The sequence below is a fragment of the Trichoplusia ni genome, chromosome 24 (genome assembly GCF_003590095.1).
Source record: "Trichoplusia ni isolate ovarian cell line Hi5 chromosome 24, tn1, whole genome shotgun sequence".
NCBI classification, from domain to species: domain Eukaryota; kingdom Metazoa; phylum Arthropoda; class Insecta; order Lepidoptera; family Noctuidae; genus Trichoplusia; species Trichoplusia ni.
In genome coordinates, this window is record NC_039501.1 from 2,205,501 (window position 1) to 2,224,903 (window position 19,403).

At 34.3% G+C, this 19,403-nt stretch overlaps 1 protein-coding gene across 1 annotated transcript; it reads right to left on the reverse strand.

Moving 5' to 3' along the window:
* Positions 1 to 574: 574 nt before the first annotated feature.
* On the reverse strand, positions 575 to 12,970 carry LOC113505052. Its single transcript, XM_026887558.1, has 18 exons — positions 12,787 to 12,970; positions 9,200 to 9,358; positions 8,752 to 8,778; positions 7,871 to 7,897; positions 7,765 to 7,791; positions 7,453 to 7,479; positions 7,294 to 7,320; positions 4,731 to 4,757; positions 4,618 to 4,644; positions 4,210 to 4,236; positions 3,813 to 3,839; positions 3,675 to 3,701; positions 3,572 to 3,598; positions 3,436 to 3,462; positions 3,331 to 3,357; positions 3,018 to 3,044; positions 2,910 to 2,936; positions 575 to 1,561 (listed from the first exon to the last, which is right to left on the reverse strand). The coding sequence occupies exons 1-18, from the start codon at positions 12,943 to 12,945 to the stop codon at positions 575 to 577; spliced, it is 1,710 nt and encodes a 569-aa protein (XP_026743359.1). The 5' UTR covers positions 12,946 to 12,970.
* Between the last annotated feature and the right edge of the window lie 6,433 nt (positions 12,971 to 19,403).

Consider the following 19,403-nt stretch of genomic DNA (forward strand, 5'->3'; position numbering starts at 1 on the left):
AAAGATATTTCGTCATCACAATTGTGGCATCGCATACCAAGGGCTTTAACAGCCACTTAGCAGGTATTTTTGGTATTCAAAGGAATCGTGAAGATTGAAAACCGAAAATATAGCTTTGGATCGAACAAAGTGAGAAGCTTAAGATAACTAAATTTCTATTTTCAGTCAGGTTTTATAGTTTTCTAACTCTTAAGGCTTTAAAACTTGTAGGTTATGACTGTAATTCTGTGTGGGACTGGACTAGCCCCAAATGTGGATACCACTTCCTGGCAAAGATTAAATAACTTTGAACCACCTAAGAGCAGAAAATTGAGGTATCCATTAGTAAGAATTCTAAGTTCCTATGCCCAATAGGGGTAAGAGTTTATTTATGTGATTATATATGTGATTATGGAAAAATGGTATAATTGGCCTCCAGACTGTTCGTTCTTCAGAAATTTATTAAAGAGAAGATGCATTTCCTTTCCTTTGAACGTTATTCCAAGTAGTCATGAGCTAAGTTAGGCAGAAGATTAGGTCAATGTTAGTTTTTTTTATTTATTCTGCAGTTAAACAATAACAGATAAATATAATATCAAATCTTTATTTTTATAGCATACTCTTTATTACCAAAGGTGAAAAATTTATTTGGTGAAATGGAACGAGATCTCATTTGACCCCTCCTCAAAATTTTTAATCCTTCTTTCAATGGAATCTTTGTTTCTTTAGCATTTATTTCATGTGTTACATCTTTGGCTGAATATTTTTCTTCCTTTTTAGATTTTTTATTTTTATTCCCTTGCTTCGTTTTGGATTCATTTTTTAACTCTTCCAAAATATGTTCTTCTCTGAGTTCTTTCATTAATTCTTTTTTCAATTCCTGTTTTATTGCTTCTTTTCTTTTTTCATAATTAGTTGAAACTTTTATATTTTCATTTTTTTGTAAATCTTTCTTTGGATTCGATTTGAACTGAATTTTTTTAGCTCCTAATGCATCATCAGGTGAAGATCTCAATTGAATCTCTGCGTTTGACATTTCTTCGATTTTTTGTTTAAAATAGTCTAGTATGTAAGGTGTTATTTTGATTCCGAATTCATAATGCAATTTGACTTTATCAGAATCTTCATCTGAATCTACCTTTTCGCTTAATTCCTGGATATTGTTGCTTATAATTGTTTCTGGTGTTTGTGGTGGGTATTGATAGATAACAGTGGGAGCTACATTAATTAAAGGAGCGGGTGATGGATGTGGTACTGGTTTATAAGGGGCTTGGTATATCTTTTGTAGTTTAGGCTTATTATACAAGGTATACATAGGCTTGGCTACAGGTACTTCTTGATGTATAGGTATATTATACTTGATATATTCTTTGGGCGGTTGTTTCATCGCCATGATTTCAATTTCATCTGGTTTGTATTCGGCTTCGTTCATAGGTTCATACTCGCCAAATCCTAGGTCAAATCCTGCAGCGATTGCTTGGTCTGCATAAACATTAACTAGATTTTCGGCCTCTCTTTGAGCGGTATCTTGTCCATCTTCAGCACTGTCTTGTACAGTATGTTCACAGCCTTCACCTTCACACTATTAAAAAAAACTGCATTAAAACTAATTTCGTAGACTTTTAGTTTTAACTTGTTTTCTTAGACATGTACTTTATACGTCAATTTAAAACAAGAATTAGGTCATAACTATTTCTTATTTTTTATTTATGTAAATAGCCAGACAGCTTTAATAGGTAATGGAAATTTTCTTTTAGATTTAAAAGTACGAAACATGGTATGAAATTATATGGATAATCTAACTTTTCGTTAGGAAAGTGTTACAGGAGTAGCTATAAAACTTCTTATTGGTCTAGATTTACTCATAGGACTGATGCAGTGGGTAATCGAAACAGCACAGTGCAAGTCGTAGAAAGATATAGCTTTTTAAATTTTGAGTGCACGGATAGCCGAGCGGTAAATTTCACGCCAAAGCCACTGGACGCGATGTATCGTGAATCTGACTCCCGTATAGAACTAGGGTTTATGTAATCCACGAATGTTTGTGAAATCTACTGTAACTATTATCAAATTTGTCACTGAGGAATTGGTGTGTTACAATGTTTGACATTGTAAATACATTATTTAAGAAATTGATTACTATTTTTATCTATATTTTTTTTAGGAACCCTGAGACAAACTGTAAAACTACGAATATTTTACTGGATGGGTATCCTTAACATAAGTATGGTCATCTAGTTACATCTAACTACTCTGTTCCAAACGTCGTTATTCTTTCTACAAACGCCATATTAACAGTTATCAAAGAAAAAATATTCTAGTGAATCATTTTGTTACGATTTATGCTTTTAAGGGATAATTTTAAGCTTTTTGCGTAACAAGGGTAAATCTTTTGAGTCTTAGGGATTAGTCTAGTCCGGGTTCCGAAAGTTGGAGATTATTTTAAAGATTATAAGGGTGAGATAAAAAACTTATTTTTTTGAATGTTGAAATCAAAGTGTTTCAGTTTGTTAAGTTTTATGGAGTAGTGAAAATGTGTGAATAAAAATTTAAGTTTTAGAAATTTAGAAACGAATTCCTTTTTGCTTATAATTCTTGAAATAGAGATTGATTGACTGAATTGATTGAGATTACATAGTATATTGTTAATCTTTTTAATGACTACCGCAGTACATGGCTACACAAATACAACTTAGAATAACCATTAGTGGGTCACAGAAACACTTATCCTACGTGAGGATCGAACCCATGAATCGTTGCGCACAGGTGATTTGGCGTAATGATTCAACCACACGACCACTCGCATAATGAAGAACAAGGACAGAAACAGTGAAACAAGCAGCACAAGTACCTATGAAAAATAATAAGTAAAACAATATTCCATTCTGAAGACCAAGCAAAAAAAAAACATAGAAACTGCCAATATTTACCGATGAATCGCATTTTACTCCTTGGCACTGGAAAATACATTTAATGAACGAGTATTAATTTGTTTTGGTCAAATAAAGCTATAATATTTTTTTGATAATTATAATTACCATTGCAAAACATTTTTCTCCGCTACACTGTGAAAGAAAGTAACAAAACATTGTTTTTTTACACAAAAATTTAGAAATTCATAACTTTTTTATTTTTTATTTACATAACATTTCTGTTTTAAAATACATGCACGTTGGAAGGCACAAAACTAGAAATAAAAGTAATATAATAATAAAAAAATAGTCTTAATGTAAAGATTTCAAATTTTAATAGATACAGAATGAAAAAGGTATATTTTATTATTTATTAATTTTATTTATTCATTTCTAAAAAGAGGGTTTACTATTTTGAAAAAATAATTCTTATACTTACTCTAGCGACGCAATGTTGTCCTCTGCACTAAAATTCATGATTAACTAAAGTATAAAATTTATTTGACTACTTTATTTATTTAATATGTTCAGTATTAATACTTACAAAGGATTTACAAAAGACACCGTCACACTATTCAAAAAATAACTTTTTAATATTTTTTTTCACAATATCAACAACACTACTAATATAATTTTCATAGAAGACGTTGACATAAGTTTTTTCAATATATTTATTTTACCTTTGCTTCAGTATCACTTCCATGTGACTGCAAAAAAGAATACACAATTATAAAAAACAAAAATGCAATGATTAAGAAAAATAATTTAATGTTTGTCACTAACCTGTGCCGTACAGTTATTGAGATGACACTAAAAAGTTAAAGATCAGTTTATGTAATAATCAAAATAAGTAAATAACTAACCAGTTTTAAAATTTTAGTTTTTCGGATTTATTAAAAAAAACATGCTGTATATATTCACCGTAGCTTGCGACGTGGTGCCATGTGACTGAAAGAAATAGGTGTGATTATATTAATTCTTGATAATGATGTGGGAAGAAAGTCTAATTGTAATACAGAAATTAATTATATTTAAATGTATATTATATAATATAATATTCCACAACTTTCACACATCTAGTCTCAAACTAAGCAGAGCTTGTATTATGAGTACTAGACAACTGATAAACATACTTATATATTACTAAATACATACATAATATAGATAAATTACACCCAGACACATAACAAATGATCGTGTTCATCACACAAACATTTGTCCTGGGTGGGAATCGAACCCACGACCACCGGTATAGCAGTCAGGGTCACTAACCACTAAACCAATAGGCCAGTCGCTTATATCTGCTTCTTAAACTTACCATGGCATTACAAGTGGATCCTCGACACTGGAATTATGAATATTCGTGTTATAATTGAAATACTCTTTGTCCCTACTAAAGCTTCATCTCATTATAATCATGTATGTCTACTGAAAAGTTACAGAAAAGGCTTAAACATGCATACAGCATTTTTTTTTTTAGTAGCTAAGGGATTTGGAATCGCAAAACTGAGTTTTCGGGCCTGTCAGTGTCAGCCGTTTAAATGCGCCATCATGAAAAAGAGTCAGTTTTTGCTCAACTTCAATTTGTGCTCAAAAATTGTTTTTCTTTTATACGTGGATATGTCATCATTATTTTTAGTGAGTAGGTTTATGATATTTCTTACATCGTCTAATAAACGATTACAAGTAAAAAAAGGATATTAAAGACATACAAATGCTAACTTACTTTGCCTTGACAGATGTTTCCTTCACACTGTAAAATACACTTTTGTTGAATTCCTTACAAATAAAAAAAAAACATAGTATGTAATTAAGATCTAGATGAATTGAATACTTTACCGCTGCCAAACAGTTGTCTCGGAAGCACTGAAAATTGATTAATTAATGAAAATGCTGTTAAGCTCTTTTTAGGTATAAACTGTATGAATGTAGCCTTGGAATTAATTAAAATTATTTGTGTTAGTCATTTCAAGTCGGTGTCTGCCTTTAATTATTGTCGTTTGAATTAATCTACCACCAATTACGTCTAGCTAATATATTTTTAATCGACTTCAAAAAGGTGGAAGTTCTCATTCGTCTATCATTGTATATATTATTATTTACCTCAGAGCTTAGGACTGGATGAACCGACTTCGTTATTTTTTAATTTAACGTGAAACAGTTATTTGTGTAAGTAATTTGTTTCCATAAAAATGTCATCAAGACTTTGTAGTTTTTATTCAGAGTTGGTTTTACGTTTTTATTGTTAAAACAATATTATAAGTGCTGCGTTTTCTGCAGGAGGTTTTATTTCATGCTGAAATAATTCATTAATTACACCGTCCACACTACTTTCATGGAAAAGAGATGCCGTTATATTCCCTGTATCGCTCTGTCTCTCTTACACAACCGCCACAATACCCAGCGACTCTACTACTATTCATACTTCAATAACTGCACTTAAACAAAAAGCACTCGTATCACATGATATTGATTAACAAGCTCTATACTGCAACGTACTGAACTCCACAATACAACCGGCAATCAATTGAATTAAGTTCGTGTGAACGTGTTATAACTGGTACTAACCAGACACGACCGGTGTAAACCGGTTATGAGTAGGGGATGCATGTAATTGTGTTTGTTGAGACTGTTTTGAAAAGGAAATATTTAATAGCATACTGTATACAATATTAGCTTCTTTTATAGAGCCACGCTATCCTAAGAAGTTATGTTGAATTAATTCAATCAATAATTGTGACTAACTAAGACTAGATAGTGAAAGTTGAGGAATATTGTTGAAGGTTTTTTTACAGAGGGACCTCCTTTTAAGCAAGCAAATACCTGTTTTAGGTGGTCAAATACTTAAAGAATTATCGAAGAAACAATATTGAATTTAAGGCTGTGATAAAACTCCACTGAAGTTGATAAGTCTAGTTAAGTCTCGTTAGCTCTTCGAGAGCTTCTGAGAGCTGTAGCTTGCTTACAGGGTCCCGATTCTGCTATTGACAATGGATGATGAATCAATGGGAATTGGATTTAATTGGCTTCTTCTCAATTGGATTTTTATTCTCTTAAGCATTTTTTCCTACAAAATAATTGTAAATTGATTGTATTGATAGTGCTTGTTCCGCTCAAAATACTTAGAAGAATACGAATAATGTCAAATTTAATCCAATTTCCAGTCGTTCATCGGCCATTGTAAATAGCAAAACTGGGTCCCTGGTCCTATCCCTCTATCCCTGTGTGTTTGTGTATCTTTTAGTGTTCGGATGTTATTGCAGGAGGACGTGTTTGCGAGCCTTTGAGAATGAATTGAAGGAATTTATTTCCTTTGTGGGCTGGAACTGTTTCTATCGACTCGAAGGTCTGTTTTTGAGTTAGTATGACGCGAATGCTTTTGTCGATACATTTTTATGACATGCTTAAAATAATTTATTTTATAATGAAATAGTAGTTTAATAGTTGTAAAGTATTTCTATAAAATTGTTTCACGAAGTACTTAGACTTGTATTAAAGCGTTCGCGAACAATTTTTTTTTGGTATCTTTAGGTGACATACTAATTGTAATATCTCAAATTTTGCATACACCTATAATTACATGGCATCAAGTCCAATATAAATCGTCACAAACTAAAAAGTTTCCAGATGTTATCACACATGCGATAAAAACAAATACAACGTGTATTTGAGCAAGGTTGTAAAATGCAGTATTCAGTCCCACTTTCTCTTAAATAGTTGGTGTTCCTACCATGCAATCTACTTATACAGTCTGTTTCAATTAGCCAAACACGTGCGTCGAACTGATTCTATTCATGTAAGTCACACGAAGAGAAATGAACTAAATAAACAGCAGAGATCTACACAATATTCTGTTAGGCTCTAGAGAGACAGACCGCATATCAACTGCAGTCCAACGGAAACGTGCAGTCCGACAGCAGTTCAATTGCAGTCGGCGTGCAATCGGACTGCATTTTTGGTTTGCAGTTCAATTGCAGTCGTGTGAATTGCATTCAAACTGCACTTTGCAGTTGGATTGCAGTTGAAATGCGGTGTGTCTTCCTTGAGCCGAAAGAAAACATCAAGATATTGTTAAAGTCTTGAGTTGTTAGTGATAGGCTAGTGATATAATCATTGGAATGCCAAGTCAAACAACGTAAGTTCAAAAAACATTCTTTTCATTTTTAGGTCGCATGTTTGGGCAAGGTAATTGAAAATTGAATAGAAGCTCGTAGTTAAATCGATTATAGGTAAAACTACGCCTAAAACGGTTGGTCACGAGTTACAGGTGGTGAGAAACTAGTAAAAAATAGGGTCCCTTCTTATTAAACACTTATTTATCTTAATCATAGCTCATAATAATAACAACCTTATTTAATTTGCTGTAAGTTACAAATTACCTTATTATTTTTATATAACTTACCATCGACTTACACATAGACCCAGTGCACTGAAAAAACCAAACATCTCAATCAATGACATATTGTTATTTTACATGTTTGAGCAAATTAAAATATCTTCATCTTCAAAAATAAATTAATTAAACGATTTTTATAAAACTATATATTTTAATGTGAGTTACCACTGCTGACGAAAGCGTTCCATCCGACTGAAAATAAATATTTATTATTCACAATAAAAAACGTTTAGAAACAAAATAATTCCTCAAAAATATATTAACACGATGAATGTAAAATCAAGTTAAATTATGAGAAAATACTCGACGAAATTTTCTTGTTTGTCAACACAATTAGGTACCGCTTCACGGCTAAGCTGCTAAACCGATTGCGATGAAATTTGGCTTGGTGACAGCTTAGACATAAAAAGTTATTTTGAGCTACAAAAAACGACGACGAATCTATGGATAAAAATATTTATTAATAAAAATACGTACAGTTGAACGGCACTCATTTGCAGTACACTGAAAAAGAAAAATACCTTTTAATTTGTTGGGCTACAGATTACTATAAGAGTTGTAGTTATTGTTTATATATACATACCGCAGCATGCCCCGTCAGCCCAGCACACTAAAAGATTCGTACATTTTAGTAATATAATATTCCACAAGTTTATCACAACGCCACCTAGTCATATACTAGGGATCTTTTCCCTATAAGTAACAGGCCTCATTTTTTTTTAAACGGCGTCTTACTTCTTCTGCGACGCAAGGATTGAATCCCTTACGATTTCATCCCTGTCTCACTAAAGACTTCAAAAATACTTTAAAGATAAAAAAGATAAAAGATAATTTATTTTGTAAAAACAAATGTTTACAAAAAAAAAACAGGTATTTTTGTTACATAAGGTGGTAAAATAAAATCAGACCCATACATGTTTTGCCAGCAATTGGCGTACAAAATGTTTACAAATATTTTAAGTGAAACGTCACAATATAGGTACCTACTTAAAGTGTAAGGCATCATTTAAATATTCATTAAGAGTATAGAAACTTGACGATTTCGTACACGGGAATATAGTATTCGACAAAAAAAACTGTTTATACAGACGGATTTCCAAAAAATATGAGATGCGTATTTTTTTTAACTCGTAAACAAATGGTATACAGTGATTAAAAATCTCGTGTGACGACACTTACCAGTATACTTTACTTGCAAGTGATGGTTCTAGCAACCACAACCAAACTTAGATGCCTTTTATCTTCCTGATTTTTAATAATGTTACTAAATGAAAAATACGTTTTGAATATTTTTGGGAAACCAGTCTGACGGGTTTCAGATTTATATTATTAGATTTAGTAAAATCATTCAATCCACCGCACGTCGTATGGATATTGCTAAAATGACTTAAGTACTACTATGCTATCTGTGCAGTCAGATGAATATTTATAAGGAATTTAGCTTTAAAGATTAATAAAACTTACCTCAACTGCGCATCTGGGTTGAAAACACTGAAAAAAATAAAACAATCTCTTAATCTCTACCAATTTTAATTAACGATTTATAATTAACCATTTTAAAGTCATTAGATTGTTGGCCAATCCAGGATAGACTTTAAGAATAAAAACCTTCATTTAAACCCATGGTCCCATATAATCCATCGCAGACATCGATCAGTAAATTATCACACTACTACCATAAATACAAAATATTAATTTGCATATTTGATACCTCTTCGCGTTCCAAACGGCTGAACTGATTTCGATGAAATTTGGTACGGGGATAGGTGACATCTTGATCATAGCTCATAGATCACTTTTATTCGAATTAGTTAAAGGAGACTAATGTTATTGGCAGCTAAAAACAAAATCCAGACGAGGCCTTGATTGGCAGATAGTTATGATTATAAAGTTAAATAAATAAATAGATTACCTTTTTATCGCAGCTACCCTCGGTCCTGGATATGAGGCTGTTGATGTCCACGTGACTGTGTGTCCGTGGTACTCCAGTCGCGTTTGACGTGTTCATATTTAATGTTTCCATATGCTTCAGTTTTGAGGGTTCCGATGTCCTTAGATGGTTCTTCATCGGCTGAAGTCAAATTAAAGTTAAATAAATAATAGTAAAAAAACACGCTTTTTTAAAATAATCCGAACTAAAAGGTGGAAAATAATTTTCTAATTAGTTCATATCTATACTAATATATAAAGCTGAAGAGTTTTTTTTGTTTGAACGCGCTAATCTCAGGAACTACTGGTCCAAATTGAAAAAATCTTTTTGTGTTGAATAGAACATTAATCGAGGAAGGCTTTAGGCTATAAATCATCACGCTGCGACTAATAGGAGCGAAGATACAATGGAAAAAGTGAAAAATCAGGGCAGGTATAAATCATAACTTATATCTTCTACCCACGGGGACGAAGTCGCGCGCAACAGCTAGTTTTGGATAAGAGTGATGGATAAAAACTAAAAATGTAAAAAGCGTGGCGTGAGTGATAATTACACTCCATTGATAGATTCATGCGGGGCATATGTGCACTGTGGGTGTAAGTGTGACATGGAAGATTTATTTTCAGCACCGACTATCGCCCTTTGCGGTTCTGTTTTTAATCCTTAAATACATATTTATGTTCGTTTATAAATAGTATATCTATTATATTTATAGTAAACTAGCTGACCCAGCAAACGTCGTTTTGCCGAATATATTTTTTTCTAGTTGTATGTATTTTTAATGCCACATTATAATAAAAATAAAATCAAACAATTTCGTTCAAAGCATAAAATATATTTTTTTTAGTGTGAGCAACCCTCATCACTTAGGGGTATGAAAAATAGATGTTGTTCTATTCTCAGACCTGCATAATATGTATAAAAAATTTCATAAAAATCGGTCCAACCGTTTCGGAGGAGTACGGTAACTAACATCGTGACACGGGAATTTTATATATTAGAAGAAGAAGAAGAAGAAGATAATAATTATATTAGATCCTTTTTTGTTTTACTTTAACACCAAAGATGACTAAGGATCGTTTTGCTAATAGGTAGTTTCAGATTCTCCACCACTTTTGAAAGCAACTCTACTATTTGACATAGCGAGAGAGGTCTCGCTATGTCAAATAGTAGAGCGAGGGCTCTTCGCAGTGTAATGCCTACTCTTCCACAACTGCAATAACATTACATAAACAGGTGGCGGTAGGCCCATAAGGACCCCAACTGTGCTAACACGTGCCAAAGTGAGGACAAATTAGCCCACAACGGGGGTCTGGACTAAATAAATTGTTACGACATCGAACGGAGCAAGAACGGGGGAACTCACGAAGAAAGTAATTTAAAAGAATAGAAATAAATGTAATGTTTTGCATCAAAAAAAGTATTGATTGTAATTGATGATAAGATAAGTACTGGTCGATTGTAAAACTAGGAACAGTTGACAAAATTGAATCTAAACTGATCTAGGGCATAAGATTAATGTTTAAAATGTCTTTGTTGTTAATATTTAAACTGAACTTTTTGTTGTCATCTTGCATGAAATGAAAACATTGACTTGTTGAAATTTAAATTTCAAAAAGAAATTGACAAAAAAATTTAACAGTGTACCAGGTACCTACTACAGATTTTTTATTCTTTTTCTTTGGGCGATTTCAATTTTTTTGTCTAGCTCGAATCATTTCACGATTCTCTATGCTGGCCCAATACATATGAAAGGCCTCAAAACAGCCTAAATTACAGACATAAAATCAGATTTAGAATTACTTTGATAATATTCTGAATTTATTATAGCTGTATATTTATTGTTTACCAATGTACATGAAAATTAAATTATATTAATCCCTTTGAAATGTTCGAGTAAATTGTTATTGTAGTTAATTTAATAATAGTTAGTAAAACTAAGTTCAACTTGTAATATTAATTTCAACTTTAATAGAATTAGGTTTTATCAATATTGGGTGGTGAAACTATTATTTTGCTTATAAAGGGTGTCCTATACGATAAACGTGTTTATTTCGTAAATGTATAAATTTGAAACAAAAGCATGCATTGTTATAAACAATAATGTTGTTTAATTCGTGTTCTGTACAAATAGGCTATAGTTAAAACAAATTTGGTAGCCCATCCAATTAAGTCGCAGGCGTTGCTTAACTTGCGTTTTTTAAAGTTTGTTGCTATAGGGAAAAACAGAATCTCACCATCGTTGAACCAGCTATCACGGTTCGTCAGATACAACTGGGTGAAAGACGGTCGTAAAAGCTGACAGACAACGAAGTCTAAGTGACAGGATTCCGCTTTTGCAATTTAGGCAAAGATAACAAATCATTTTAGATTGGAGTTCGTATACCCGTTCAAAGAAGCCAAGAAAATATCCCGAGACAAATAACTTGATTGTCTCAAATACCCTTTATTTATAACACAAATATAATAATAAAAGTTAAACAAGAATACATAAATAACTAAAACTAATTTAGTATAATAAGTAAATTCGGTACAATTTAAAACTGAAATAAAATTGTCGAACTAAACGTTTCCAAATCAATTTCAAGGTTGAAAACATTTTTAGGGACCAAAACTTTAACAATTTATCGAGAAAAGTTAAAACCTACTTACTACTTTTGCGAATTAATTTATATACTTTGAATTTAATATATAGCTGCAAATCATTTAGAGTATTTCAGTCTGAATATTGCCAACATCACATGGCCCATGACGGTTGTCAACGCTGACCTGTTCACTTAATATGAAATGACGGTTTCATTTCACATTATTACTGCTACGTTGATAATAAATGTAATATTTAAAACTGTGTGTATAAATCTGAAGATAATTTTAATATAAAAACCCTTTTTTCGGATGGGAAATCATCCAATGACTACTCTCACTTTGAGTTGGCGGACGGAGTGTCAGACTGAAACCCAACCATGTCTACCTTTGCCCTTTGTGTATCAGGATCGCGGTCACCATTTTGGCTAATCCCACGAGCAGGCATCGGCCTTAATGGGTGTCTTATTAGGGCTATTCAGTTTATTGACACCTCATCGAGGCGGTGTGGAACACGAAAACGCCGTCCAGCACGGGCCTGTTTTATTCGGGTGATAAGCTACCACTCGCTCACCACGCGCAGGCCCGCGCCTGGCCACGGGGGCCAGGCGACCAGGTTCTCAATGCCCGGAAACCCGTATGTCGTTTTGACTGTATGACTACTTCGTAGAAGGAGGCGACCTCTTTCCACTTTCTCTCGCTCCAGGTAATGGATAAATCTAAGGACAGACGCCGATCCGCCGCCGATCGCCACGACAATGACACGATGCGCCAGATCACTTATTACTAACATTGTATCAATCATTTGTTAATTCATTTCTTTTTAGAACCACGAGTTTAATTGCTCACAAATATTACAAAGAAAAAAGTTAAGAAGAAAAGTAGAAACGGCCCAAGAGCACTATTGCTACCACTTTATACATAAACAGCTGAATCAATTTCGATAATATTTGTTAAAAATACTTAAAATAAATGAGCATCCTTACCTTAGGTCTTTCCTTAGCAGATCTCAAGTTATGTGTCTCAAGATGCTTCACTCTTTTCCCATGTTTCTTAGATTCCTTCTTAGATTTGTGAATAGAAGATATTATAGTGAAGTATGAAATAAAATATATGAGGATTATCAATTTTATATGACTATGCATGTTACTTGTTATTTTGATGACATGGTCTTCATTACTGAGATGGTTTGCTTATCTGTTTATTTCACGGTATGTAAATTGATTTGGTGTAGTTTGGAAATCGTTTTCTGCGTGGATAATTAAGACTGTCATTTAAATAGTCAAGCAGACACATCGCAAAGACATTTAAAGAGAAAACAAGCGTAAAACAGGGTGAATAGAGTTTCAAGGGGTAAATAGAAAACAGTGTTTTTAGGGGATCGCATGAATATTTTCTTACACAAAAAAAAAAACTTGAACGCAATAACTTTATCAAATGCTTGAGAATTTCCGTATAATCTTTATTTTTCGTCTTGTTAAACGTCAAAATTTTAACAAAAACTCTGTTCCTATCTACCCCAAAAAAACCTCTATTCACCCTATTTTGCCGTACTCCACGAGATTGGGTCTTTCCGAAGTTTTTACTCCCGATAAATAAAATAAATAAATAAAAGTGTGTTGAAAAAACATTAATTCTATTTAATTAATTGACAAAACTCGAAGCTTCTTTAAAAGAAACAAGTAACCATGTTGTCTCGAATGCGTCAGTTTGGTCCTCGTAGTTGTTCATTTGAATCACTAGATGTCGCTGTTCAAGCAGGATTGACGCTCACCTTGCGTCGAGGAAATTAAAGTGTTAAACTGTGATCCATTTATAATCTGCGATGTTCTAGATTTAGCTGACGAAGTTTAATAAATATCTTTAATGCTGTTAATTTGAGTATGCAGGTTTTTCTATGACTTCTTACGTAGTTACTTAATATATAATAATATATTAGGATTATACTTTTGTAATTAGTTGCTTTATTTTTTATCTGTTTGATTATTGTTGTTATAATAAACTCATAGAAATTAAATCAAGAGCGCTTCCAGCTCATGACATAACCGGTTCCATGCGAATAGGCTAAAGATGAACAACACAAAGTTATTCGTCACCCACCAACAATTTATCACCGTAGTAAGCTGAGTTCGTTCAAGTCACCACACTAAACCCAATGTGCACGATGTGACGCGAGTTTGATCCCGCTGAGTACAGTCTGGTTGTTTGGTGCATGTGACTTGAATGTTTGTGAAAGCCCCTGCGACAAAACCTTAGTGCGGGAGTCTTATGAAGGGTTATGAATAATTAGGCGATAATTAATGCGAATATTATATATTAACAAGCAAAAGTATTTGTTACAATGATAATGCCGGCGAATCGCATTCGACAACTGTCACAATCAAAAGATACGCTAGTTAACATATTATCAACTAGAGGGCGCTACTCACGCACTTCGTGTTACACCAACACCTCCCCTCGAAGTCGTGAGTCTAATATTACACTCAAGTATACATACATTCATCAACCATACCCAAATTACGTATACATTCATGATGTTTTGTCCCATTCAAACCTTTTGTCAAAACATCAGCAGGCATTCGATTAGTACATAAATATTTAAGATCAATTAAACCTTGTTCGTAAATATCGCGAATAAAGTGGTGCCTCACATCAATATGTTTCGTTCGAGAATGGTAATTCTTAGTTTCAGCTAGTTTCATGGCACCCTGATTATCATTGAATAACAAAACACTTTCACACTCCATACCAATATTAACTAAAATGTCACGAAGGTACATGGCTTCCTTAGTAGCTTCGGATAGAGCCATATATTCGGCCTCCGTGCTCGATAAAGCAATAGTCCGTTGTTTACGTGCTTCCCAGCTAATAGGGGCACCGGCTAAAATAAAAGCAAAACCAGAATAAGATCTGCGATCTACTGTGTTACCACCCCAGTCTGCATCAACCACACCAAACAAAGGCAAACCTGTCCTCTCATACACCAATCCATAATCGGATGTGCCTTTCAAATATCTTAATACACGCTTAGCAGCCTTCCAATGTTCAACATCATAATTTGTATTAAATTGGCTCAAATAGTTAACTGCAAAAGCAATATCAGGCCTGGTTGATACAGCAAGGTGCATTAAGGCACCTCTCAAGCTTTGATATGGATACTGTTCCATTATTTCAGGTTTCATACACTGACCTTTTACTAATTTAACATTAACATCTATAGGCGTTATGGCAGATTTACATTCAGTCATACCGAAACCAGGGACCGGCCGGATACTCATTGAAAGGGTTTTTGAAGGGGTTTTTTTAAGCGCTTCAAGAAAAAACCCTATGACATATGTTACACCTTCGAACGGATTACTGGAACCCTGTTCCGAACAGGTTACCCTTTCACTACCCTGTAACACTGTAACAGGGTAACCCACTCCAACCTAAGACAATGTAATATGCACTCTTTATCATAGACATTAGTTTGAAAATAGTATAACCACGAGCGCACGTGACATCTTACCGCCCAGCGGCGCCATTGTTGCATTTACCGAGCGACTTGTAAACATGGAATAAAAATCATTGTGGATATGACCTTACAGTTTAATTTTGCTTGTCGCACATTTCAAACGTTGTGATATATATTTTTCGTGTCTATACTTGTACACCAGGGTCGATAATTTTTAAAACCAAAAAAAAAATAGTAGGATGAAACCCATTAGAAAAGTAGGGGAATATTATAAAAATGAAAGGAAAAATAATTTACGGGCGATCTGAGGTCGGGAAGGGGGTGGGAGTGACGTTTGAAGAGTAAAAAACGGTTTTTCTCGATTTCCGGCAAAAGTAAAATTCGTATCAAAAAAAGTCAAATTGCAAAGTTGTAGGTAATAAAAAGATCTAAAACTTTTGTGTTTACATTTTTTTCACATAACCTCAAAATTTATGTGAAAGATCCAAAAGATTGTGGTTTTTATTTTTATCTTTTACAAAAATTTATTTTTGTAACGAAATTTGGTGAAAGCTTACTTTTTTGTGTCCCAAATACGCTGTAATTTATTTGATTAAAAATATTTATTTTTTCACCTTATTTTGAATTAATATAAAAAAACACTCTAATTTTCAATCGAAAATTCACCAGTCAAATCTTCTCAGAAAATGCAAAAAATAAAAAAAAACCTGATTTTTTTTTAAATTATTATAAATAATTTCATCTAAAAAATTTGATCTGAGGTTTTAGGCTAGGTATATAAAATTACGCTCCAACTAATAGGAGCGAAGATTTAATGGAAAATGCGGCAAATACGGGGAAAAATATCAATCTTCGAGGGCTTTCGTTCAAAAATTCCTAACTTATATCTTCTAACCACGCGGACGAAGTCGCGGGCAACAGCTAGTTACCTATATGAAGTTTCGCGCGTAGGTAGTTTGTCCGAGAGGCGCGAGTCGCGGCGCGACGCGTCGGCGATAGAAGAAAATCAGCTGTAGTCTTAGTAAAGCAATGAGGGGCCGCTAGGGTGCAAGTATGCAGCTCAAGTTTAGTGGGTAATTCAGGGTAACACGAATAAAAGCCTTTCGTGAAGGTAACCACTTCAAAGGGTTAAGTTATTGAAGGGGTTAACCCCTTCACGTGGTTACCCTAATGAAGGTGTTAACCATTTCGCTGGGTTTCGAGGATGTAACTCGAACAAAAGGTAACACTGCGATATGAGTTACCCCGTGTACGGGTTACCCTGTCAAACGGCTTAACTCTAAAGTGGGGTTGTCCGGTCCCTGACCGAAACGCTCTAATAGTTTACACACATACAATTTTTGATTTAAGTACACTCTATCATCATTATCACGGCTAAATTCTATACCTAAACAATTACTTATTTTGCCCATATCTTTCATTTCAAATGTTGACGACAATTTATTCTTTATATCACACATCCATCTCACATCATCCGACGCCAAAATAATATCATCTACATATATACCAATTAACATGATTCGCTCACCCTTTTGTGCAAGAAACACACATGGATCCTGCTGCAACGCTTCAAAACCACATTCCATCAATTTTCTTACTAGTTCCTTATGCCACTGCAATCCAGACTGACGCAAACCATACAGAGATTTTTTCAACAAACATACACTATTAACACATTCACTCAAAGCATCATTCCAACTTTTAGCTGTCTTAAGTATACTCTTCTCTGTTATTTTTCTTCTTTGTGACCCAATTTTCTCATTTGCGAGTACTCTTTTTAATACATCGCCTAGTTGGTCAGGCACTTCCATGTAAACCTCTTCCTCAAGTGAACCATTCAGGTACGCTGTTACAACGTCCATCTGGTGGATCTCTAGTCCAAGTTCTGCTGATAAAGCAGCAATGAGTCTTATTGAAGAAGTTCTTATTACAGGCGACGAGGTTTCATGAAAATCCTCCCCTGGCCGTTGGGAACATCCTTTTGCTACAAGGCGTACTTTCTTTCCTGTACTTTTAGTACTAAAAACGAGTCGACTTCCAATAACTTTTCTCTGTTTCGGTCGTGGTACGATTTCCCACGTTTTATTTTTTAATTGTGCTAGGATCTCATCTTCAAGGGCAATTTGCCATGCATTCAAGTCATCACTTTTCTCTATTTCATTCCATGTCATCGGTTCTATCGTTGCTATTCCTGCACTTAAATCTTTATCTAAATCTTCAGATTCATTCTCACTATCGCTATTTTCTTGTGCTAAGTTATACATCTTACGCGGTCTACCCGCCATGCCAGTACGAATGAAACGAGGCCTCCCTCTTCCTCTTTTAGGGGGTTCTATCAATTCTTCCCAAGGAACGGTAGCGACTCTCTTTCTATTGAAGTATCTTCTATTTCTATTAGAATCTGAATCAGCTGCTCTTTCAAGTGACCTTCTAGTTCTTACTCCATCTCTACATGCTTTTATTACTTTTCTGTACTCGTTTTCCTCACTATTTCCTGGAACAGGTTTGTTTAATTCTATATGTATTTGTTCACTCTCTATACTTTCTTCTTCATCAAGTATTTCTTTGTATTCATGTCTACAGGCCGGTTCATTCATAAACTTCACATCACGAGTAATAAAATTTTTTCTTGTTATAGGGTCATGTATTCTATAGGCTTTGGATTGAATATCATAACCAACGAAAATTCCCAACTGTGAACTTGACTCAAATTTTCCTCTCTGCTTTCCTTTGTCCTTGTAATATACTTTAGAACCGAATATATTCATATATAAAACAGAAGGTTTCTTACCTTTCCATATTGTAAATGGTATCTCACCATTTAAAGCAGTAGTTGGGCATCGATTCCTTATGTAATTAGCAGTGTTAATCGCTTCTGCCCAAAATGCTGGAGGGCTTCCTGACTGACGCATCATGCATCGTGCCATTTCAACCAATGTACGGTTTTTCCTTTCAGCGATCCCATTTTGTTGTGTGTAAGGCGCTGTCAGTCTCCTCCTGATACCTTCTTGCCTCAAATACTTATCAAATTCATTGTTAATGTACTCACGGCCATTATCCGACTGAAGATTCTTTATCTTCTTTCCAGTTAATTTCTCTGCATAGGCCTTATATGTTTTGAAGACGTTAAAAACATCACTTTTGTTGGCTATAAAGTAAACTTCACACCATCTGGATTTGTCATCGATGAATGTGACAAAATATTTTTTACCACCATAAGACTGAGACTTCATTGGACCACAAACGTCACTATGTACTATTTCTAATAACTCATTAGTACGCTGTCCACTCGACTTTGGAAAGGGGACACATGTCAGTTTTTCACTTGTACATATATCACATTCAGACAATTTTTCATTATCTTTAAATGTTAAGCCATATACTAGGCCGCTCTTTGCCATAGCCTTCAAGTCACGCTCATTGAGATGTCCAAGACGTTGGTGCCAAATATCGATAGATTTTTTCACATTCTCAACATTTCTCACAGTATTTTGACTCATACGCGCGTGGTATAGATTTCCAACACGATCAGCACGCATATGGACCTTTCCATTTACATCACATACAATTGCTTCATTTTTCTTGAAGCGAACTTCGAACCCGTGGTCTGTTATTTTCGCCACTGATAATAGGTTGGTTCGTAAATCCGATACGTAAAATACTTGTTGTAAATTAATTTGGCGTTCTTCACTGCCCGTATCTACTGAAATGCTTACTTTACCCGTGCCAGTAATTTGCGTTCTCTCACTGTTAGCCAAATTTAGTTCTGAGTTTAATCGCGTAAAGTCCTCGATCATCTGTTTCTCATTGCACATATGACCCGTGCAACCGCTATCAATGCACCAAACAGGATTGACCTGCTCACCTAGTAAAACATCTTCTGTAGTACTCAATAACATCGTTGTCTTTTGCTCATTATCGCCATCGCGTCCTAATTGCTGTGCACTGTGCTTATGCTTGCCTGTATGCTTGAACTTGCAATCTCTCGCAAAATGCCCACGCCGACCACACCGATAGCACTCAACATAAGCTTTACGGCCATGGTTCTCATAATTCTTCTTCAGATTGGCGTGTTTGTTGATACGTCTGACGAACATAGCCCCCTGGTCAACAGTTTGTGATTTACGACCTTCGTAATCTTCAATAATT

Bases quoted from the DNA above. Each gene is read 5' to 3' on its own strand.
- LOC113505052 (XM_026887558.1), bottom strand. From the start codon at position 12,945: ATGCATAGTCATATAAAATTGATAATCCTCATATATTTTATTTCATAC. The intron at 7,898-8,751 runs GTAAGTTTTATT...CGAATCTTTTAG, and splicing joins AACCCAGATGCGCAGTTGAG to TGTGCTGGGCTGACGGGGCA. The intron at 3,463-3,571 runs GTAAAATAAATA...TTTTTTGAATAG, and splicing joins GAAGTGATACTGAAGCAAAG to TGTGACGGTGTCTTTTGTAA.